At 41.9% G+C, this 25586-nt stretch overlaps 1 protein-coding gene across 1 annotated transcript in view; it reads right to left on the minus strand.

The window, feature by feature from the left end:
* Positions 1-24655, minus strand: part of bsna (bassoon presynaptic cytomatrix protein a) — a 205836-nt gene extending 181181 nt beyond the window's left edge. Inside the window, exon 1 of the mRNA XM_078288251.1 lies at positions 24468-24655. Within this exon, the coding sequence (XP_078144377.1) occupies positions 24468-24655 (188 nt within the window). The remainder of the gene's footprint in view (positions 1-24467) is intronic.
* Positions 24656-25586: the final 931 nt, after the last annotated feature.

A 25586-nucleotide genomic window follows, 5' to 3' on the forward strand; every position in this document is an offset into this window, starting at 1 on the left:
CTGACTAAATCATCCCACTTTGAATGGCGTTCATGAGAAATTGCAAAGTGGGAAACTAGTTTTTCCGATATATCCGATAGCACACGAACGCACAATTGCTCTTGCTTTTGTAGTCCCGCCCCCCTTCATCAGCCAATCACCAGCTGCCAATGAAGTGATTGTTGAGTTATTTTAGGATTTCCTGTTTTTAGACATACATTTCCCATTCATTTCTAATGGGAGGAATTATTTTATTTTCCTGATCTCATCCCTGACACGTTTACAACACACACACACACACACACACACACACACACACACACACACACACACACAGGATGTGTTTGGGACATACGACAGAGGATTTTATGTGATTTTGTGAGATTACTGGTTTCTTGCTTTGTTGTGTTCGTGATCACATCCCTGATACACACACACACACACACACACACACACACACACACACACACAGTGTAGTCCTGGGCAGTTGGCTGTAGCAGGAGGTAATTCCTCCACTGGACCTCTGATTGAACACTCTCACCCCCAGGCCGAGACTGACCACTGATCACTGTGTGTGTGTGTGTGCGTGTGTGTGTGTGTGTGTGTGTTACATTCGCAACAAGATCAAATTTAACCAACATCCAGTGTCTCACTGTCTCTAAGATCAGGAGTGAATTTCCCCCCCAGTTCACTTCAATCATCCTGTCCAGAAAGTAGTTTGTCATTGAAATAGCGGCATGTAAAACTGTTAAACTCTGCCAAGAAGTTTTCATTTCCAGCTAAAGTTTTTCTTATTCGAGCACGACCAAAACCCTAACCTGAACCGAACTGTTTTACTTGCCAAATATTCACTGTAACCTAAGCTTTTCACATGACAAACAGGTGAAAATGATGTGTGTAACTCAGTTCACACTCTTTTCTTCTTCATCTTTTTAGGTCTGCAGTCTTCTTTCCCTGCGATGGTGGGATTTCACAGAGAGAAGAAGGTTCTTATGGAGAATTCAGATCAGTAAGGGAAAAAAAAACTCTGTCTATTGTAACACATCTTATATCTTCCAGGCAACTGTTTACCAGTCCATTCTGCCTTCCTATGGCTGAGAAAGGATAAAAAACCTAATTTTCTCAAATCATTCCTCTTGGCGGAGCAGCAGGTAAGCCGTGGTGCTGCCCGTCATCTTTCCTGGACCTGGAGGAGCAGATGATGCTCAGTCACTCAGCAAGTTGGCCGTTTCCATGGTAACCGGTTCTCCAGCTCTCCTCGCCCCTCCTCTTCCTCTCTCTCTCTTCATCCCTCCCTCCCCTCTTTTCTTCACCCTTCCTCATCCTCTCGTTGCTGCCAGGTTAAAACCAGTGTGCAATTTTGGTGATGTTTGTTCTTAACTTGACTTCATCATTTTTTTCATGGTGTGTTGAGTGAGTTTCATGACTCCTGCGACCATGAAACATGTAAAAAATCCATTGTGTCGTTTCAAAAAATTCATAGGCATAATAATGTCTTAATTGTAGATTTTTTGGAGATACTGTATTTTTGTTGTTGTTGTTTTTTAGTGCGACAAAAAAGGTCTAGTTTGTATTTGGACATGCAGCTGAAACATGACTCAAACATGACTGTGTATGTGTGTGTGTTCTCTTAATTCCTGGAATAAAACACCCGTGCTTTTTGGAAATACATGTTTTTTCGTTTTTGTTTTTATCTGACACCGGGGCTTTTCTCCCTCATTCTCTTCTTCTCTCTTCCTGCCTCAGTTTTAAATATTATTTTCCCCCAACCAGCCGTCTCTGCTCCAGCAGCAGCAGCAGCAGCAGCAGCGAGGCTATTTCATGCTGCGTGTGTAATAAAAGGATTAATTTGTGCTGCTCAGACTCAGAATGGGCAGTAAATGGGACAGAGGGATATAAATAGAGACTACCTCACTCAACACTTTCTAATTCCTGACACAGATTGCCGCAAAAGAGGCAAAAAAAAAAAAAAAGGCTGTTGGCAAAATCATTTTTCCACAATCATCATCATCACCGTTGTTGTTGTTGTTGTCTTCTTGTTCTTCCTTTACTATGATTCGGTTATTTTAATGCGCTCTCTAATGGTTTTTCTGTTTATTTTTGCCTTAACCTCGTTGCTTGCTTGTTCTCAGTGTCTAAGTGTGTAAATCAGAATCAATTTATTCACCAGGCAAAATGAATGCAGCAGAATAATATTGATGCGGGAACATATTAGCAACTAATGTAGTAACATGAGAACATACTGACACAACATGGTGCAAGGTCAACAAGACCTCACACTCAGCACAAGGGGAGAGTGCAGGGCTTACAAATAGGCAACAGACTGGACCAGGTGGGGACTGGAGTCACATGACTGGGACTCGAGTCACAGTTTTAATTGATTGAGACTTGATGTTATGAAAAGAAGACTTGAGACTTGACTTGACTTGGGTTCTGGTGACTTGAAAAGGTTTCTAAAGTCTTGACTTGAGATCTTGTGTTTGTGTAAATGACTCAGATTGAAAGTGATGAGATTTGTTCCAGCAGACGACTGAATTTAAATTCTGTTTTCTGAATTTGTATGGAATGATTGAATTTATTGAAGTTGAAACTGATTATAGAAATCAAACTCATGATGCTCTTACCAAGTTTTTATCCTATTAAAACCATATTGCATTGAAAAGTCCTAGATATTTAGTTTTCTTTAAGATATTAAATTGATACTGGACTCTTGATTTGTTCTGACTTGACTTGCTGTTCTACATTTAGACTTGAGACCTGACATTAATGACATGGACTTGGATTTGACTTGGTAATCTACTTTTAGACTTGAGACTTGACTTGAGACTTGAGACTGACTTGGGACAGATCTGGGCTGTACAAATCACTCCACAGCACATTTTCCAGTGTTAAATGTTGATTTAAGTGGAAAAATGTTGATTTTTAAACTCTCTGAATTAGATAAACATTGACGATTTTGCTGTGGAAAAATGTATTTTCTGTGTGTGTGTGCTGTAACACTAATGTGTAAAATGCATTTTGAATAGATTTTGCTTGCTTTACTTATTGTTGGTGTTTAATTTTCATTATTTTCCATCATTATTTTTGCATGTCCTGATGTCTCTAACAGAGGTGTGGTAGTAACTGTAGTCCAGCTGATGGTTCCTGGTCCTGCTGCTGCCAGTTTCCACTGCAGCTGCATGGGAAGATTATGTTTCTCATTTCACATTTCTCTTACAATTCAAATTGCCAGTGGAAGCATTTCGCCAACCAGTAGAAGATTCATTTCCCTTTTCATTTTCATCTTCCCTGGTTTCCTGATGAGGTAAGTCGTGTCATTTTACAACATTAGATTGTTTGATTTAGGTTTTGCATATTGTCAGTGGGACTTTTTCATAAGTTGGCTTCATCCTTTGTTGAGGATGTATTGAGGATGTATGTATATACGATATGTGTTGTAGGCCTTGATAAGTGGATGTTAGGGTTAGGGTTAGTTGTTAAAACATTTTCGACCTGGATTCTGTTTTCCCATCATTTTCCATCCAATCGATTCTGACTAAAATCTCATCAGTTGCTTCACTATAGAGCTGCTTACGTCTTGCTTGCCTGTGTTTCAGCTCTCCAGTACACTTAACAGGCCAATGGATACTAAAAAACAAACAAATCGACCACTAAGGCACCTTAAGCATGAGTTTATCACCGTATTGATGTTCACTCTGCTAGATGTTTGATGGGAAAAGATGGGGAAATTGGGTCCAGGTTGAAAAAGCCCAGAGTTATGCGGTAAATTGTAGTTGAGAGATATTATTGGTGATTTGATTCGATATAGAGGGTCACAGTTTGGAATACATTTTCTTATTTAGCAGATTCATCTCCCTCTTTGAATGTATTTTGACAGAAAAATAAAAGGTTTTGATTTCCGACAGCTGCTAATGCTTTGGAGATTTACATGATTTATTCATATTTGTTTGTACCAGTTTACCAAACACTATTATGTAACTACATTTCAGTAATTGTATTTTCATTATTGTAACTACTTGGATGGATTTTCAATGATTGTAACTTAATTAGTATAAAACCTCGGTGAGGTTTTTTTGATGTAAGCTCATCTTGGGCTTTTTGCCTCACCTGCACATGTTTCTTAGGTAATTCTCTTAACATTTTGTTTTTTGTTTTTTTGTTTGTTTCTTTTAATACACTACCAGTCTTTATTTTTTACTATTTTCCACATTTTAAAATAATAGTAAAGACATCAAAACTGTGAAATAACACAAATGGAATTATTCAGTGACCAAAAAAGTGTTAAACAAATCAAAACTATCTTATATTTTAGATTCTTTAAAGCAGCCGCCCTTTGCCTTGATGGAAAGGCAAAAGGCTTTGGAAAGAAATTCATACACAGGATCAACTTCACTATTTATATTTGTCTAAGAAACTAATTTCAAGCGTTTAAGCAGAAGCCTTTAGATCAAAATGGGTTTAAGAGAATGAAAAACGAAGAACATTCAATCAGGTGTGTCCAAACTTTTGACTGGTAGTGTCATGTGCACAACCCCAGAAATCCAGGTGACCATATTGAAATGAGACGGTGGATTTGATTGGGTTGTGATGGCCTCAAGGTCGTGGAAGTTAGTGAGCGCAGAGCGGAGAGGAGCCTGTCACTAGTGAGTCCAGAGAGAAGAGAATCAATAAGGCCAAGACTGGAGTTATGAGGCTGCTGAAACTCACACTGTCTGTCCTTGGCAGAGACACAACACAACAGAACTGCTGAGCCACACTGTGTCCTGCTGGATTTACCTCTCTCTCTCTCTCTCTCTCTCTCTCTCTCTCTCTCTCTCACTCTGTCTCTTTTTCTGTCTGTTTTTCGCTCTCTCCTTCTCTCTCTATCCATCTCTCTCTCCTTTCCTTCCTTCCATCCCGTTCCCTCTCTTTCCCTCTCTCTCCCTCCCACCTTCTCTCTCACAAACATACTCTCTCTCTCTCTCCCTATAATTTCATCCTCTTGTTCTCTCCCCCTCCTTCCTTCCTTCCCTCATTCTCTCCCCCTCCTTTCCCTCCCTCCCTCTCTCTCTCTCACACACATGCACTCTCTACTTCTCCCCCTTCCTCTCTCTCTCTTTCCTCTCCCCCTTCCCTCTCTCGCCCCCTTTCACTCCCTCTATCTCCTCTTCCCTCCCCCGCATTTCCTCTCACCCTCTCTCTCTCTCATATACACACCCTCTCTCCCTCATCCCATTTCTCTCCTTTCCCTCAATCTATCTCTTCCTCCTCTCTCTCTCTCTCTCTCCCCCTAGTTTCATCCTCTCGTTCTCTCCCCCTCCTTCCTTCCTTCCCTCCTTCCCTCATTCTCTCTCCTCCTTTCCCTCCCTCCCTCTCTCTCTCACACACATGCATTCTCACCTTCTCCCCCTTCCTCTCTCGCCCCCTTTCACTCCCTCTATCTCCTCTTCCTCTTCCCCCCATTCCCTCTCTCCCTCATCCCATCTCTCTCCTTTCCCTCACTCTATCTCTTCCTCCTCTCTCTCTCTCTCTCTCTCTCTCTCACACACACACACCCAAACACTCACACACCCTCTCTCTCCTTTCCATCTCTCTCTCCTCCTTGCTATCTGCGCCTTTTCCCTCCCTCTATCTCCTCTTCCTCCCTTCCTCCCTCCCTCTCTCTCTCTCCCTCTCTCTCTCTCTCTCCACCCCCCTCCCCCCCCTCATTAACTGTCATACAGGAGTGTGAAACAGCGTCAGGAGGAAGCGGGCCGTCTCACACCGGCGCAGCCTGTGGGACCTGGAGGTGTCGTTCCCACAGTGAAGCAGCGCTGCAGGACCAGGAAGCACAGACACCCGCACTTTTTTTTTTTGTGACCTTTATTTATGTAGGTTAGCACTGTTTTTTGTTTAGAACTTTTATTTTCCAGGGAAGGTTTGCTGAGCATGCTCTGTTTCAGCAACGCCCTGCACATTCACACACACACACTTCACATTCATACAGTTAAACACATTCACGCCTGAGGGACTCTGCAATAGCGGGTGCAATTGCTGATTATAAAAATAGTAAAAATTATCCCTAAAATTTTGTACATTTATTTACTATTTGCCAAGCTCAAACCATTGTGATTTTAGATATTTATTTACAAAAGAGATGTTTTAACTTATTGATTTGAACTATGTTCACTAGGTAAAATACTAGACATTTTTACATATTTTGGGCCTATACTCAAAATAGAGACCTAAAACCGGATATCAAATTGTACTTTTCAAATCAATATTTCATTAGCTTTATATACAGTACATAATTACTGAATGACTTGTGGTAACATTTCTATTATTAATATATAAAACTGTTGACCTTGACTCAGACACAACATTTTAACAAATACACAGAAAGTAGAGCAAGGACTTTTCTTACAGTCTTTAAAATGTTTTCTTCCTGAAGAAGTGACATCTTGGTGCAGATCAAATGATTTTGTTTTAGTTAAGAACACATGAAGAATATGAGCATCAGTCCAGACGTTCTCACTCCTAACGAACCGCACCACAGTTCTCTTGTTGGACTGAGAGATCACATGACATCGCTGGACAAACAAACTGAACTGAAGGAGGAAACGATCCAGAGTTTCAATAAATCGCTCCAAACATGCTCGCTGAGTTCAGTGCAGTGCTGATCCTGTTGCAGCTTAATCAGAAATCAGCTCACATAATGAAGGGAAACAACTTCACCCCCCCCCCCCCCCCACCCCCCACCTTCCAATACTGAGGGGACCCCCCCCCCCAACACTTATCTCACTAATTATCACAACAAGACACCAGGAGGGTGAAAAAAAAAATGCTCCTTTCTCTGCTGTCTCAGAGGACAGACAGACAGACAGACAGACAGACAGACAGACAGACAGACAGACAGACAGACAGACAGAGGACAGACAGACAGAGAGACAGACAGACAGACAGACAGAGGACAGACAGACAGACAGACAGACAGACAGACAGACAGACAGAGGACAGACAGACAGACAGACAGACAGACAGACAGACAGAGGACAGACAGACAGACAGACAGACAGACAGACAGACAGACAGACAGACAGACAGACAGACAGTGTTCAGGAGGAGACTCCTGGTCCAGCTGCTTCAAATTAAAAACCTCCATCCATCCGTCTTTGTGTGACAGACAATAAACCAGACTTCTCCCAGGACCTCTCTCTCTTTCTCAGCGACTCTCTCTCTGACTAATATCTCTCTCTCTCTCCTCCTCTCTCTCTCTTTCATCTTGTTCTCATCCTTTCTTTTTGCTTCTTTCTTTCTCTGTCTTCCTCTACTGTTTTGTTACTGTTACTTCTCTCATTGTTCTTCTATTTGTGCTATTCTCTCTCCATCTAACTCTCAGTTCAACCCAACTGAATAACTTTATTGATGAAACAACACTGCCAAACAGTATAAAACATGTTAACTCTCTCTCTGTCTCTCTTTAGGCGATATAGTAAATTATTGGTAGTCTATAATATTTGAGTAACTATGTAAAATTGTGTTTTGAAATTTTGAATAAGTGAAATTGAATGTGATTTTTGCTGGTGTAGAATCAGATAAGTGAGTATAACAGTGGAATACAAGCAGTAACAGTAAAAATGCTTGAATGAAGCGAGAGACAAAATGCATGCAAACCTTTGAAAACATCAACCGAAGTGACCTAAATTCAAAAAACCCATTTTTCTTAATTTCATGCTGATAGGAAAACATCCCATTTTAGTGTCTTACGCCGTGCCAACCCCCCCCCCCCCCCCCCCCCCCCCCCGCCCCCTGCCCCCCCCTCCCGCCCCCCCGCTGAGGCAAAACGACGACAGCAGCAGAACAGAGCTGCAAATTAAACTGTCTGACAGGGGAAACTGTCGCTGCTCGGCTCCGTCTGCGAACACACAGGATTCAAACTGTTTACTTTTTAAAATGAAGAAATGTGTGTGAATTTGAATTTGATGATTTTAGACCGGTGGTTCTCAACGTGGGGTCAGGGGACCACCAGGGGGTCCTTGAGTGGGTTCCAGGGGGTCCACAGCAAATTGATGAATTGTTAAACTTCACCATTATTTCATAGGACATTAGAGACTCTTCCTCACTCTCCACATTAAAAAAAAAAATCCTTAAAACGCACCTTTTTAAAACTGCTCTTAATCTCTAATTCGGCCCCTTGGTCTTTTAATTTTTATTTTCTTAGCCTTTGCATCTCTTGATTGTGCTATTTGCCATAATTAATTAAATGTTTTATTTTCTGTCTTTTTCATTGATATTGTCATTCATGTGGTTTTTTGTGTGCATCTCGTTTATTATGTAAAGCGTCTTTGAATATTTAGAAAAGCGCTATACAAATAAACTGTATTATTTGCAAGAAGTTAACACAATTAGAGAATGTATAAGAATGATTATTTTTATCATAGTTTTCACTGTTATCACTCTACCTACAATACAGATAGTCTTCTGGACAAAATCCTATCTAACAATGAAAATATTCTGAGATTTGGGTTCACACAGACAAAATCTCATCAAATAGGGGTCTGTGTACCAAAGTAATGTGGACTAAATTGGGGGTCCTTCCTTGATATGAAAAAGGTTGAGAATCACTGATTTAGACCATGAATGCATTACAAATGATTCCAGAAAATAACGCTTGGATGCATTACAGTAGATCTCAAATTTGTCCGCAATGGCTATAAAAACAGCCGAAAACGCGGTAACTCTGCAAAATGTTTCTACAGTATGTATTAGTTTACTTAGGAACATAAAAACATGGCTTTGTGTAGAGAACAAGAGGAGTTTTAGGAGTGTGTAGTTCCCCTCCGGGCCTGCCGGTGAGAAACACTGCCAGCCTCTTTGAATAAACCACAGTGAAGGATAAAGGACGGAGCAGTAAATCAGTTTGATGCCCCATAACAAACAAATAGAAAAGGTTGAAACTTATTGACTATGAAAAAACACCCATCCGTCAATATAGGCCTCACAATACAGCAGGAAACAGCTATTGTAACACACACACACACACATACACACATATACACACACACAGCGTCCACATAGTTTGTTCCAGGTGGAGCTCTGGCTGTATTTCTCTGCCTTAACACACACACACACACATGCACACACACACACACCATATTCAACTAGAACATCAATACAGGTAACATTTACTGTCAGGTGGCGACAAAATAATGAGAAAACAGTGTGACCTTCGCTAGCGCAGTGGGGAAAAAAAAAATGGCAGACCACAGCATAATATTCTCTGACAAACAAATAGAACTGAGAGGAAATTCATCCCCATCTGAATGAAAGAACAGCAAGAATGCCATTTACCCACAGGCGTAATCAGCGGACTGGCAGACAAATGGAAATATGGACTGTAACTGCATTTAGAAAAAGAAAAAAACAGAAAGCTATTATTTTGCAGTACTGAATATCATACTTTGTTTCAGCGTGAAATATAATCTCGAGTCTCAAGAGCTGGCTAGCAGCCTTTGTGTGAAGAATAAATAGAAGCGATATATATTTACCTGAATCCGATACGTCGCTTATGTGGAATTAGCACAGCGCTAACTTTCAGCGATGTTAATGAATTTCTCCAATAAGGCAGTTCATACTCAGTGTGTGTATCAGAGACTTGATGCATGAAGAGAAGACTTGAGACTTTGACTTGACTTGGGTTCTGGTGACTTGGGACTTGACTCTGACTTGTACTTTGGTGACGTGAAAAGGTTTCTAAAGTCTTGACTTGAGATCTTGTGTTTGTGTAAATGACTCAGATTGAAAGTGATGAGATTTGTTCCAGCAGACGACTGAATTTAAATTCTGTTTTCTGAATTTGTATGGAATGATTGAATTTATTGAAGTTGAAACTGAATATAAAGTTTTTATCCTATTAAAACCATATTGCATTGAAAAGTCCTAGATATTTAGTTTTCTTAAAGATATTAAATTGATGCTGGACTCTTGATTTGATGGCATGGACTTGAGACTTGACTTGAGACTTGTGCCTCAAGACTTGAGACTGACTTGGGACTCGAGCAAAGTTGACCTGGTCACACCTCTGGTGTGTATCTGTACTGTGTCTGTTTCTAATGTTTCTGTATGTCTATATGTTTGTGTATGGGCAGAGATGTAGGTTCATGCTCTGAGTAGATATCATACTGACAGCATATTGAGAGTGCATTTATTGTCAAATATGATTGCTAAATATTGCCAAAGCTCTGTTTTTTTGCCTTGAACCTAAGAATATTTTTGAAAGAAAACTTTATCTGCAAGTCAAATGCCTTGGTATCCTTCCTTTTAAAGTCAGTTCTTAACACTGATAGCAAAAAGCACTAAAATGCTATTAAAAAAAAAAACCTTCATGCCAGCAATCGCTTTGTAAGGATATGTGTCAATATTTCAACTGCTGAATATCTCATTTTGGAATGGAACATTGCATTTATTCATTTAGCCTTTATTTAGAGAGCAGTGTGTTTGGCTCAGGGCTTTGCTCAGAAAGTCTTCTCTGCAGGATGAAAAGCTTCTGAAACAGCATTTGGACGATGTGAAACTAAAACTCTCCACTGAAACCAATTCAGATTATGTCGGGCCCAGTGACCCACAAAGCCTCCAACAGACAGACGAGACCGGCATCCGTTTACTGCCTTTCCATCATTTGTTTGTTGAACAAGCCTATACCTTCCTAAATTGCGTGAATTCAAATTGGCGCGCAGGCTTAACGGCAAATGCAAACAGAAATGACTTTTGAGTTTTAAGTTTCTCGAGTTTCATACCAGGTTTATGTCATACTGGAAGAAGCGGAAGAATGGGATGAAGTCTCGTTGATACAACTTCGAAGCGTTCGCGTATTTAACTCTGGACGCTGGAACGCCCACACGCAAACTAATTTTATTTATGAATTTAAAATCAAACGTAAATGAACTGTAGCAGATAATGTTCACTCTTTGTAAGTATAGAGTTGATTGTATTAGTGTGAATATAACTGATAATTTAGATTTTTTCAATACCTTAACCTGCCAACATTGGTGGATTTGGTGCAGTGTTTGCCACTTTTATCGATCATCCAGAGAAATTAGAGTCATCCTAGGAGCTTGACATGAAAGTTTTTTCCCAGACGGCAGCTCATATTTACAGTAAATCTGATGAGATCTGAACCCAGTATTAGTTTCACATGGTCTACACTCTGTGGCCCAGATTTACTAAAACCTTTAGTGGGTACAAACACCTTTGCAATGTTCAAAGTCACCTCAAAGACTTGTGGTAGGTGCAAGACAACATGCTTGACCAATGAGGGGTTAAGTTGGTGGTTTTGACATGCTAAAAGTTTTTGTACCCATGAAAGGCTTTAGTAAATCAGGGCCTATAAGTACTATCCAGGAAGTGTTTTAAAAGGTTCTATCTTTTATTTCTGTGCAAGTGTTTCCCCTGCTGCTGAATAAGGCCACGCTTTCTAAAGGAGTGCAGTGTCTGATAGTCCTGTGTCTCATTCTAGGTCAATTATTTCCAGAGTTGGCCTTGTCATTCACTGTTTGCCATGTCAGGGTTACGTGGATTAAACCTCCTGAATCCATCGTTTTCATTTTGTTAACCCTGCCTGCCATTTTGAACTGTGAAATGTTCCCACGGCTCATCATGGTAAACAAGTGAAAATGAGCACCTGGACTGGCTGGATGGTGTTGTGGGTCAGTTCTGACCAGCGCTGCCTTATTAATATTCCCTGTCATGTTGATTTCTGGCAGAGACAGAGCAGCTGGGTGGTTTGGCTGCTGACCCTGCAGATGTTCTCGGCGCGCCGGGTCAGGACTCGCCTCCGAGCCGATCAATTTGTTAACACCAGAGCTTTTCCCCCCAGAAACGTTGTCTTGGCAGGGTGAGTGGACCTCTCAACCGGCGTTCAGATCATGTGACACTGGATCTCTCCGCTGAAACCAACCAGTACTTCTGAAATACCTTCGGGCAGAACGGAAATTCTTCTAAAACGACATCATGTCATATTAAAACCAACACTAATGATGCTTTTAGGCATGATGAAAGATGATGCCTTTTTCCTGTATTATAACTATAAACAGTGGTAGCCATGTTCCTTCTAGTCCCAGTGGAACCAAATTAGCTTACTGTAAACTTAAATCTCTGAGGTCTCTCAAACATCTAGCTACCAGTCCATTCCTTGCACTTTCTGAGTGGTTAAATGTGAGTAAAACCTGATTTTCCCAAACAGTTTCCTTTGGGAATAGAGCAAAAATTGCAGCAGTAGTTCACCAAGCATGCAGTAAAAAAAAAGTGGGATTTCTTCAATGGCAGCATCAGTAACATTTACCAACCGCCATTTACCAGTCCTTGTTACATTTAAACAAACTGTGCACAAACCCTTCTTTAGACACAAGAAACCAAAGGAGATATTAGCTCTTATTTCACATTTTGTCTTTCCCAAGCACTAACACTATGTCTCTGACCCTTCCACTCCTTACATTTGGTTGTTAACTTGCTCCTATCCTATCCTATCCTATCCTATCCTACTGTACTCTTTGTAAGTTTCTCTGGATAAAAGAGTCAGTTAATTAAATGTAGCCACTTTAACACAGCGGGGCAAAGGTGTATCTGATCAAAGCCTGACTCAAAATACTTTTAGCATGACAGTAAAATAATTACTTGCCTATTTTAACCGATAGCCCAGCAAACAAATGATCTCTGATAACAACAAAAGGAGATATGAATCCCAGATATGTGGTTTGGAGGAGATATTAAGAAACATGAATAATGATTAAGCTCTGAAAAGCCCTTTTTGGCCTTGAAGTGGAGGGAAGGCTAATCAGTAAGCACTGGATAGCATTGGTTGTCCTTGTTGTGAAGAAAAAAATAAAAAAAAGCCACTGAATAAGCACCGAATAGCACCTCCTTGGCCCTGCAGTGGAAAAACAGGCTAATGAGTAAACTCTCACCCTAACTGGAAACCACATTCATATTTTGTCAGCTCTGAAAAGCAAATCGGTGAGCGCTGAAAAGCCCCGTTTGGCCCTGCAGTGGAAACCAGATTAACAGTGTGTAAGCTCTAGAAAGCCCTGTTTGACCCTGTACTAGACACCAGACTGATACCGTATTGTAAGGTCTGAATAACCCTGTTTGGCACTGCTGGAAACCTGCACTTATTGGCAGAGGAGGCTCCAGCAGGCGAGGCTCTCCGCTCGCTACATGAGGTCAGGCTGGTGGACTGGTGTCTGTTACAAATCCCTGCTGAGCGCTGGGAGGACGCAGCGGTCTGCAGGGCAGAGCCAAAACCAGGAAGCCTCCGTTTATTTATTTACAATGGACAGTTAGTAACTGACCCAGAATGAGACCAGATCAAGCTAAATTTCATCTGCAGTCCCTGGGCAGGCGGTACAAAGGCAAGAATATAGTAGAAAAATGTTAAAGTCCACATGAAATGAATTAATGGTGACCTCATGCTGCACTAGAAGGCGTGAATAAAGATTCCAACCAATAAAAAACCATCACATTTTTGAACAGTCCTCCTGCATTATGTCCCGCCCCCAACATCCTGTTTCAACAGGAAATACATCAAATCAGGGAAGTAAAGATGCCATTTCATCAGGTCTTTAAAAATTACAATTTACAGTATATTACATCATACAAGTCATATAAAAGTATGCCGTGCCTTATTACATGAACTGGCTATTGGTCACATGATTGGTTTGATTTCAGCCGTGATTTTAATTGTTTAATTAATTGATTTAAAATGTGTAAAACTTAAACTTTGTCTGATACTGCTGGGTGTTGAACTCCACGAGTTTGTGGCTCAAATAGAATTCAAAATCAAATTCAGTAGAGCTGTGTTTCACTTCACAGTTGATCAGGACCTTTGATTCTCCATTCACAGAAGTTCAAAGGTTGTGTCAAGTTTCAATAAAGTCCAAGAACGACACATACTTGGACTTTATTCACATGGTAACCTCATGCCCAGGTAACTGTATGCTATATTAAAATCAAATTCAAGGCTAAATAAACCACCTGCTGTGCACATTATTGTCTTTATTGTCATTATTGCAACACATCATCCTCTCTAGACTGATTCCCAGTGAAAAGCAGATAATGCCAGTATCGATGCATATATTGGTGCAGCTAGTCATGCATGGGTCAATCCATTTCTATTCCACTCATGAGCTGCGGTGACAGTTTGGGTCCTGAACCATAGTTTGAGCTCACTATCACTATCACAGATAACAAATTAGCCACACCTGTCTTTGTCTTTAACTGTGATTCTAGAGATTAAAGCTCGACCAGCTCAGGTTCGGTTGTTTAATCTATTTCTAGGTTTCAGTCATGAGCTGCAGTCATTTATCTGTTTTGACTTTGATACCAATGCGTTTAATATCTAAAAAAGTTTAATATCCAAAAATGTGATACTATTACCAAAACGCTAACAAGAAAAAACATCAAGCTACGTTGCAGAACAACAGTCACTGAGATGTTTTGCTAAATCAAATGTGACATTAGACTTGGACAGTGGTTTTGATGTCAGTTGGGTGTCTGTCTGTCTGTCTGTCTGTCTGTCTGTCTGTCTGTCTGTCTGTCTGGTCAACTGGTTTAGGTGGACTGGTTTCCACTGGACTGTTTGACGCTGTTGGCATAGTTTCAGCTGTCTGACTGTTTGAATTTTGCTGTCAAGAGTCAGACTGCAGTTCTGTCTGTTCCAGTCCTCCTTCTTCTTCTTCTTCTAACTGTTTTAATCCGTGTGCCATTCTGTACGTCTTCGCCCTCCGGAGGTGACGTTTTAATTTCAGCTTACAGAACACATTTGGTTAAAGTATTGAATGTTTGCAAAAATGCAATATTGTGCAAATTTTGTGTCTGTATATACGTACATTAGGTATGGGACAATATATTGAAATTCAATATATCGCGATACATAAATGTGACAAATGTGATATTAACTCCATTTTATTCTGCTGTAGTAATCACAAATGATACGGCTTGACCATCACCTTTTCACAAGCTCTCCATCCAAATTATATTATTTACACTTTGTAATGACATTTTTAAATTGTTGTTTACATTCTAGTGAGCCAGTGCCATCGCTGGAAAGATCTGTGGCTCAGAAATAAACAGAATTCTGCACAGTCAGACTTTGTCGTCACTGAACTCTTATTTATCACATCGTATCGTGGTTGTATTGTAATCGTGAACCCCATATCGCGTATCGAATCGTATCGTCAGTTAAGTACATTGTCCCGTCCCAAATATACAGTGAAACTCCGCAGCTTGTCGGTATGCCGCCAGCGTAACCCGGACGAATTCCTACACATTTTTCTGCCCTCGGCGATCGCGGCGACTCTGGTTCTGAACGTATTCCAGCTCACGCCTTTTAAGAAACTCCCACATAATCCATTAGCCACCAGTGTCTTTCCTGTGATCCCGCAGATTTCACCCCTCGTCTCTCTCAGACACCCGTATCGTTTCTGCTCAATCTATTTCTGGGCTTCACTCATAAGCTACAGCGACAGCATCTATTTGCCGAAAACTAATACTGTCTTGGGCTGTGATATTGTGCTTATTGCCATCTTATCTCCCAGCGCAGCCGCCCAAACACATTTAGTATTTGGAGGCTCCTGCAAACACGGCCCGCTGATAACGGGGCATACAAATATATATATAGAGCCTCTGTCTGTCGCTCTCACACTCTCTCGCTCTTCCTCCACACACACACATACAGGAAAAACTCTCTCTTTCGCACAAACTCACACACCAGCTTACCAACACACACACACACTCACACTCGCTCTCTTTTGCTCATACTCTCTCTCTCTCTCTCTCACACACCTTGACACACACACAAGCACACCAAAATAGGAAAAACTCTCTCTTTCACTTTCTTTCACACAAACTCACACACCAGCTCACCTTTCCACACACACACACACACACACACACACACACGCTCTCTCTCTCTCTTTTGATCACACACACTCTCTCTCTCACACATAGACACACACACAAACACACACACACACACACTCTTTTGCTCATACTCTCTCTCTTACATATAGACACACACACACAAGCACACAAAAATAGGAAAAAACTCTCTCTTTCACTTTCTTTCACACAAACTCACACACCAGCTCACCTTTCCACACACACACGCACACACACACACACACACACACGCTCTCTCTCGCTCTCTCTCTCTTTTGCTCATACACTTTCTCTCTCACACATAGACACACACACAAACACACAAAAATGGAAAAAACTGTCTCTTTTCCGCACAAACTTACACACCAGCTCACACACACACACACACACGCACAAACACAAACGCACACACACACACACGCACACACACACGCACACACACACACACACTCTTTTGCTCATACTCTCTCTCTCACACCTTGACATACACACAAGCACACCAAAATAGGAAAAACTCTCTCTTTCACTTTCTTTCACACAAACTCACACACCAGCTGACCTCTCCCCACACACACACACACACACACACACTCTCTCTCTCTCTCTCTTTTGCCCATACACTCTCTCTCACACACACCTACACACACACACACACACGCACAAACACACACACACACACTCCTTTGCTCATACTCTCTCTCTCACATATAGACACATCCACAAGCACACAAAAATAGAAAAAACTCTCTCTTTCTTTCACACAGACTCACACACCAGCTCACTCACTCGCACACACACACACACACACACACTCGCTCTCTCTCTTTTGCTCATCCTCTCTCTCTCTGGCTCACACACACACACGTTCGCTCTCGGAAGTCATTTTGGGGATGACTAAGGCGTAGTGTGTGGACCTTTAGGTGATTAAGACGGTGAGTAAGAACCTGCTCAGCCACTCAGGGATAAAAGCCGGTTCTGGCCTGGATTCCCAGCAGCGCCGTCTCACACTCATCGCTTGGCACGCCGACCTCCAGTCTCGCCCCGGGACAGTGTTCTCCAACCTGCGGTCCGCGTCCCCGCCCCGAGGGCACGTGAAATATTTGAGGCGTGGAAGGGACGGAGAATTCGAGGTGACAGGATCATATTAGAGAGAGATGAAGAAGAAGAAGAAGAGCGCGGGACGAAATGGGTTGTCTCGCCGTTTTTTTTTTTAGATGTTCGCTGCAGTGTAGGCCATCAAAATCCTGGATGAAACTGCCATCAAATCGTGTTTTTTACTGACTTCTACTTACTTAGATGACAATCAGTGTGTATCAGCACACACTCTCACACACACACACACACACACGCTTTTAAGTGGCACCAGTACACAGCAGGGGAGAAGATAAAGATGAAGATAAAAATTTCAGCTGCCACTCTTCTGGTTAGAAACTATGATTAGTAACAAAATACACTACCAGTCACCACATTTTTCTTTATTTTTACTATTTTGCACATTTTAGAATAACAGTAAAGACATCAAAAGTATGAAATAACACAAATGGAATTATGCAGTGACCAAAAAAAGTGTTAAACGCATCAAAACTATCTTATATTTTAGATTCTTTAAAGTAGCCGCCCTTTGCCTTGATGGAAAGGCAAAGGCTTTGGAAAGAAATTCATACATAGGATCAACTTCACTATTTACATTTGTCTAAGAAACTAATTTCAAGCGTTTAAGCAGAAGCCTTTAGATCAAAATGGCTTTAAGAGAATGAAAAACATAGAACATTCAACCAGGTGTGTCCTGGTAGCGTATATCATGATAAAAAAGAAAAAAACAGACTTTTCCTTGTGATTGTGAGAGAAAGCCATGGAATGAAATAAAAAAAGCTATTTTAGGTACTGTACAAAATGTAGCCACCCGGGAAATCCAACTCCTGTCTGCATGTAACAGATCCTCCCCAAGAGGAACTGCACAGAGTATTAAAATTTTGTTCTTGCTTAAGCTGTCGGAAAGCACGAGGAATGATCCGGCAGCCAGAGGATTCACAGCTTTGCATTCAAATACGCACACATTCATCTATTTTACATTTCGCTGTTGTCATGTGACTCTCCAAAGGCCTTATAAACCCCTCTCAAAACAGATCGAATAATGTCATAAACGCTTTGTCATGAAGCTAAAGACAGTTTAGTTGTTAGTCCTTGCAATGTTGACATTTTGGAGACGGAAGGTTTTCACCCGACAGCGCCGAAGAAAAAAGAACGAGCCGTACAAGTTGCTGCAGCGCTAATGCAGGATAGATGTAGGCGGGAGGGATTTTCCATGATGGCTGCCACTGTACACAGCGTGACCCCGTTTTTTGTCTTGCGCCTTCCTCAAGTCGAGGAGGGAGCGGCCTATAATCCTGCTGAGGACATTCAGCGCTACGCAGGATGTGATGTAACAGTCTTTTGTGCTGTTTAACAAGGGTGAGCGCCTACAAAGAAGCCCGGCTCGGGTGTTAGATGAAAGGAAGGGGGGGGGGGGGGGGGGGCGGTGAGAGCGGGTATACTGTATCATCGAGGTTATCGATTCCCGCCACTGATGTTTGGTTGAATTTGGTCCGCAGCACATCCAGACGGTTCAACAGTAAGTTCTCAACACTGATCACACGCCACCTACACCAGTGATTCCTCTTATTCTTATCAAGGACCCCGAATTTAGTCCACATTAGAGCCATGGACCACTATTTGATGAGATATTTTTATTGTTAGATATGATTTTGTCCAGAATCCCATGACTATCTGTATTACAGGCAGAGAGATAACAGAGAAACTATGATCAAAACATTCATTCTTCTAATTGTGTTAACTTCTTGTAAATGAAATAAAGGTGAAGTCTAACAATTCATCAATTTGCTGGGGGACCCCTTGGAACCCCCTCAAGGACCCCTGCCGGTCCCCGGACTCCTGACAGTGAAACCGACACTTAGGCTCACAGCTAGTCCACAACACCACACCCAATAATTTTCCGATCTCACCGCTGATCTCAACAACAGCGGGCTGAAGGGCAGACGGATCACAAAACCGAATTGTAACGATTGCATCACAGCCGAGGTGAGAAAATCAAGTCGCTGTGAGTCAGACTGTCGGCAAAACGCCTCATTTACAACCGAGGCTCAGTCCTCCGCCTGCTGTACATTCACACTCAATACAGACATGTTGTTTTTCTGCAAGATGTCACGAGAGAAAAAACTCTGTCGCATATAGAGAGACATGTGCACACGTCATGAAATACGCATGGGTGCAAAAACACAAACACACACACACACACACACACACACACCTGCATGTGCGTCTCTGTAGAATGTGAAAATTGGGCCCAAGTGTGCAGGGTGAGATTGTGAAAAAAAATTCCTAACATGCAGAAGTGTTTATTCACACACTCTCTCATTTTCTATCTCTCTCTCACACACACACACACACACACACAAATACAGACACACACTGTCTCTCTCACACACAGTCCCTCACACACACACACACACACACACACCTTGATTAGCGGTTGCACATCTCAGTGTAGATAGGGAATAAGTGGTGATTACTGCAGACAGTTGGAAGTCATAGCAGTTCTGCACAGTTACCAATCATGTAGATTGAACAGGCCAAGAATCTAGCATGACAGTCTGGCACACACACACACACACACACACACACACACAGACACACACACACACACACACACACACACAATATATAACAAATAGGCCTGCAAACATGAGTGTGAGTTGAGTCAGATGTAATGCGAACACGTGATTCACAGCAAGGGAATAGTCCGCTCCATATGTGCTATATGCTCTCTCTCTCTCTCTCTCTCTCTCTCTCTCTCTCTCTCTCTCTCTCTCTCCCTTCTATGCTCTCTCACCCTTTTCCACCTCATACACTTTCCTTACTCCACCTTCTGTTTTCTCCTTCTCTCTCTCTTTTCCTTCTCTCTCTTTTCCTTCTCTCTTGGCCATCTGGATTTCCATACTCTCCATCCCTCTCTTTTCCACCTCACGCTTTTCCCTCATTCGTTCTTCTCTCCTTCTGTTTTCTCTGTTTCTCTCTTTCCTTACACATCTGTACTTACAACATCCTCTCCCTCTCTCCATCTCCCTCTTTCTCATTATAAAGTCGGCTCTAACTGTATATCAAATGCTCTCTCTGTATTTTCTCTATACGCTCTCACCATTTTCCACCTTCACTTTTCCTGCTCTCTTTCTCTTTCCTTTTCTCTTTTTTCCTCTTTCTCTCTCACTCCAGTTCGAAATCTATACTAACATCCTCTCCCGTCCTACCATAAACTCACTTCACCCACCTTTTTCTGATGTACGTTATATGAAGATAGGGTGTTTTAGGTTAAAAAATAAATAAAATAACTGCCTCTCTGAAAGTATAATTGATTTTTGCTCATATTGGTGGTTGTTTGCTTTATGATGATCACCAACTGGCCGTCATAGTTTACTCTCCTTTTAATTTATCACTACATCGTTGCTCCCTACCCCTCTCTCCCTCCCTCCCTCTCTCCATCCTCCTTGTATTTCCAAAGCCTTTAGGTTTTATCGCATCGTAAAGTCGGCTACACACAATCTATGTCAACTCGCTTCTCTCTCCTCCTTTTCCACCTCATGCTCTCCCTCCTCACCCTTTTCGGCTTTCATCCCCCCCTATGCTCTCTCTCTCTCTCTCTCATCCTCTTTCCCTCTCTCTCCCTCCTTATCTGTATTTCCATACCCTATATAGCTCTAAGGTTGTATCCCATCATTGTAAAGGCAGAGCCATTTATAGGCCGCTGGTTATTGGTCTGAGAAGGGGGTGGAGAGAGAGAGAGAGAGAGAGAGAGAGAGGGAGAGAGAGAGCAGAGTGTGAATGGTTTCTGTAGCGCTTCAGAGAATTTCCACTGAGGGGGAAAATGTATGTTTGCAGCTGTAGGTCGACATAACGGTGTTTTAAAAAAATAAAAAAGACCTTTCCTTTGTTGCTTAAATTACCACTGTCAGGAGTATTCAAATAAAATAAGGTAGAGAGAGAGAAAGAGAGAGAGAGAGAGAGGGGGGGGGGGGGGGGAAGCAACAGAATGATAGAGAGAGAGAGGAAAAAGAGTGACAGAGAGGAAAGCATGGGAGTGTGTAGAGGAGGTAGAGAGAGAGGAAAAGAAAAGGGAGGAGAGAGAGAAGAAAAGAGTGAAAGAGAAAGGTAAAGCATGCCAGTGTGCAGAGGAGATAGAGAGAGAGAAAGAGGGGGGAGGGAGATAGAAAGACAGTGAGAGAGAGAGAGAGAGAGAGAGAGAGAGAGAGAGAGAGAGAGGAACAGAGAGTGACAGAGAGAGGCAAAGCATGCAAGTGTGCAGAGGAGAGGTAGAGAGAGCGACAGAGAGAAAGAGAGGGAGAGAGAGAGCGATGGGAACGGGCAGTCATGCAAGGCAAAGCAGCGCAGTGTGTGTGTGTGTGTGTGAGAGAGAGAGAGAGGGAGAGAGAGGGAGAGAGAGAGGGGCGGGGGCGAGCAAACACGCTCTGCACGTGATCCAATCTGTTCACATGGCCGTGTATTACGCCGTTATAAATACTTAATGGGAGGCACTGCTGCAAAAACCCGCTCCGGAGAATAGAGAAACGGTACATCGCCAAATATTTCATAGTGGCAACGTTAAGAGGACTACATTACCAAGAATCCCCTAAATAGAGAAATACAAAAAATAATACATCAGGACATCTCTCTCTCTCTCTCTCTCTTGTCGTTCATCGGAAGCAAGGGAGAGCTGTCATCCGCTATATGAGCCCCTGTGTTACATAATGATGGATAGGCCCGCTCTCTCTCTGCTCTCCTCTCCTACAGAGGCATGAATCAAACCCGGGATGTGTCCTAAAAATAACCCGCTAACAGGCCCGCGTGTGTGTGTGTGTGTGTGTGTGTGTGTGTGTGTGTGTGTGTGTGTGTGTGTGTAGGCCAGCCTTAGCCCTACTCCCTTGTTATTGCCACGAAATGTCAAACTGATTAGGTCTGTGTAGTCTATCCTATTCCACAAAAGGTGTTTTGTGGATGAGGTGGTAAATTGGGATTCCTTGATAATGGCAAGGACAGACAAGCATCTGATTGCGTCTCCATCAGCCGGGCCTTGTTAAAATGTTAAAGTGTTCAGGAGGCCTCGGTGCTGCAGGTGTGGTGTGGCGCTGCAGGAAGGAGAAGACTTCAAAAGGAAAGGCTTCTGTCAAATGGAGCTGGGTGAAGTATAGTGTAGTGTAGTGTAGTGTAGTGTAGTGTAGTATAGTATAGTATAATATAGTATAGTATAGTATAGTATAGGATAGTATAGTATAGTATAGTATAGTATAGTACAATGTAGTATAGTATAGCATAATGTAGTATAGTATAGTATAGTATAGTATAGTATAGTATAATGCAGTATAGTATAGTATAGTGTATAGTGTAGTATAGTGTAGTGTAGTATAGTATAGTATAGTATAATGCAGTATAGTATAGTATAGTGTATAGTGTAGTGTAGTATAGTATAGTATAGTATAGTATAATGCAGTATAGTATAGTATAGTGTATAGTGTAGTATAGTGTAGTGTAGTATAGTATAGTATAGTATAGTGTAGTGTAGTGTAGTGTAGTATAGTATAATATAGTATAATGTAGTATAATGCAGTATAGTATAGTATAGTGTATAGTGTAGTATAGTGTAGTGTAGTATAGTATAGTATAGTGTAGTGTAGTGTAGTGTAGTATAGTATAATATAGTATAATGTAGTATAATGTAGTATAGTATAGTATAGTATAGTACAGTATAGCATAGTATAGTATAGTATAGTATAGTGCAATGTAGTATAATGTAGTATAGTATAGTATAGTATAGTACAGTATAGCATAGTATAGTATAGTATAGTATAGTGCAATGTAGTATAGCATAATGTAGCATAGTATAGTATAATGTAGTATAGTATAGTATAGTGTAGTATAGTGTACAGTATAGTATAGTATAATGTAGTATAGTATAGCATAATGTAGTGTAGTATAGTATAGTATTAGTATGGTATAGTATAATATAGTATAGTATAGTATAGGATAATGTAGTGTATAATATATTATAGTATTGTTTGGCATAGAATGGTATGGTATGGTACAGTACGGTATGCTGTAGTATGGTATGACACGGTTTGGTATGGTTTGATATGGCATGGTATGTTATGCTATGGTATGGTAAGACAGTGGTATGGAATGGGGTGCTAAGGTATGTTATGGTGTATGATATAGCATGGTACAGTGCAATATGGTTTGGCTTCATTTGATATAGTAAGCTATGCTATGGTATGGTATAGCATGGTATGGAATAGAACAGTACGGCACAGTATGATGGTATACTGTATGATACAGTGCTTGGTTTGCTATGGTAAGGTATGGTATGCCATAACATGGTATGGTATAGAACAGTACAACATGGTATGGTATGGGATGTTATGGTGTATGGTACAGTCGGTTTGGTATGATATGGTATAGTGTATGATACAGTACAGTGTGGTTTGGTTTGGTTTGGTTTGGTTTGGTACGGTTTGGTATGCTACAGTATATGGAAATGCAAACTAGGCTGCATCCTGAATGTGCAGCTCTACGGTCTGTCTCTCTGTCGGTCGGCTGTTTCTACGTCATTAACGGGAAACCGTGGCGTAGCTGACGATACCAGTACTACACATCACACACACACGCCTACATAGTCAGGCTAGCCCCTTGCACCGTACACACACACACACACACACACACACACACACACACACACACACACACACACAGCATCCTCCCCTCGCCCATGCGGAAACAAGCGCCCAGCAAGAGCACCAAGGCGCTTCGAGCATCCAAACGCATCGCAGCTCCAAAATAAAACCACAATTCCTCCAAAACATTTCATAATCCACACGCTTTACACGCTGCAGCATTGAAACGATGATAAAAACGCAGTGATTGGTGTAAAACACGGTCGTTTTTTTTCGGCGGCAGTGAAAGACGTGTCCCATGCAACACTACACTACGCCAAAGCAAAACCCCATGCAGCTGACGGTGAAATACTATTACATGACATCGCGGGATAAAATCACATCTGAGGGCAAAGCAGCAGCCGTAGGGGAGCAGTGATGACAAACATACTGTAGCACAGGGGCAGGCGGGTTGTAAGGCATCCTGTATGCAATGTCAAACCTATTTTGGGAAACCGAGGCATGTAGAAATCTCCCATGCAGGCTCGGCGGTGCAGCTCGCAGCGGTTCAGCACCGCGGACAGCGCTCATTCTCAATTTCAGCAGCCAGAGGGATTTGAGGAGCAGATTCAGACGGGATAGCGCTGCTCTCTTGTTATTTACACACCATTAAAAGGATGTTCTGCTTAGAATAACACATAAGGGTGAGGGGTAACACTTTATTACACCTGTCCTTGTTAAATCAGAAGCAAACGACAACTGCTCTCCACTTATCCATCAACCATTTCCATGTTACAACACACCGGGAAATAATTCGACCCTCCGATAGGTATAAAACTGACCGAAAACAACACTTCACCCAGCCCCCTTCACCCGAAACAACTCGACCACTGCCGCTCTTACCTATTCATCCCCATCCCGGGGCCTCCGACTCCCATCCCTCCCCCGGCAGCGGCTCCGTTGACCGGCTTGATGTGCTGTCCTGCCCCCGGTCCTGATGCTGGTCCTCCGGCCATCACCGACCCCATCATCCCGGCGGATCCCGGTTCCCCGGGCTGCCCGCCGCCCTCCATGCTCGCTTCGTTCCCCATCTCGGTCTCGGCTCAGGAGACGGGAGGGAGGTGGAGAAATGTTATTTGGTCAAATCGGCGGTTTTTGCTCTTATTTAGTATTTTTGTATGGTATAAAAAAGAAGAATGAATGAAAAGGAAAAACTAGGAGAGCGAACTCAGCGTTGCTCCTCCATCACCGCCATCATCATCCTCATCAGCTTCATCGCCAGTAGGCTGCCTCCTGACGTGATGACGGGAGCGCGCTGCGCGGCCTCGGCGGCGGTGTGGGGGTAAAAAAAGAAAAAAAAAAGAAAAAGAAACGTGAGAGGCGAGAGAAGCAAGATTAGATTAGATTAGATGAAAGTTAAATGAGCCCCGTGGGGGAAATTGGGTCGCTGCAGCAGCAAGAAAAGGAAATAAGGAATAATACAGTAATAAATAAAAAAGGAAAGTACACTGTGACCTCCAGTTGGTCATCATCATAAGGCAAACAACCACACATGTCAATGAAATTGAATTATATTTTCAAGAAAACATTCATTTAGTCTACTTTTTCCCCAGAAAAGACCATATCCTCATATAACCTGCTTAAGTTGGATACTTACTGTGTTTCTACTATAATGTACCTAAAGATTTATATCTGCCTAAAAAAGATGGTAAATAAACTCTGTTCCGCAAATAAAAAGGTGGGAAACTGAGTTAGGTGGATTTACCTTCTACTATATCCCTGTAATGTCCAGGATAGAAATAAACGTGGAGCTAAAACATAACGCGCCCGATAATTAGCCTACAACCAATATAACAGATTGCTAGACATTAATGAAAATATGAAAATATATGAATTTACAGCATATAGAATAATGTAAATGTATTAATTTGCAGCAGATGGAAATGTGAAAATGTATGAATGTGTGCAAAGTGTGCTCTGTTGGATGTGCAAATGTGTATCTCTAGTATCAAGTGCGCAAAA

Source organism: Centroberyx gerrardi, chromosome 14, assembly GCF_048128805.1.
Source record: "Centroberyx gerrardi isolate f3 chromosome 14, fCenGer3.hap1.cur.20231027, whole genome shotgun sequence".
NCBI classification, from domain to species: domain Eukaryota; kingdom Metazoa; phylum Chordata; class Actinopteri; order Beryciformes; family Berycidae; genus Centroberyx; species Centroberyx gerrardi.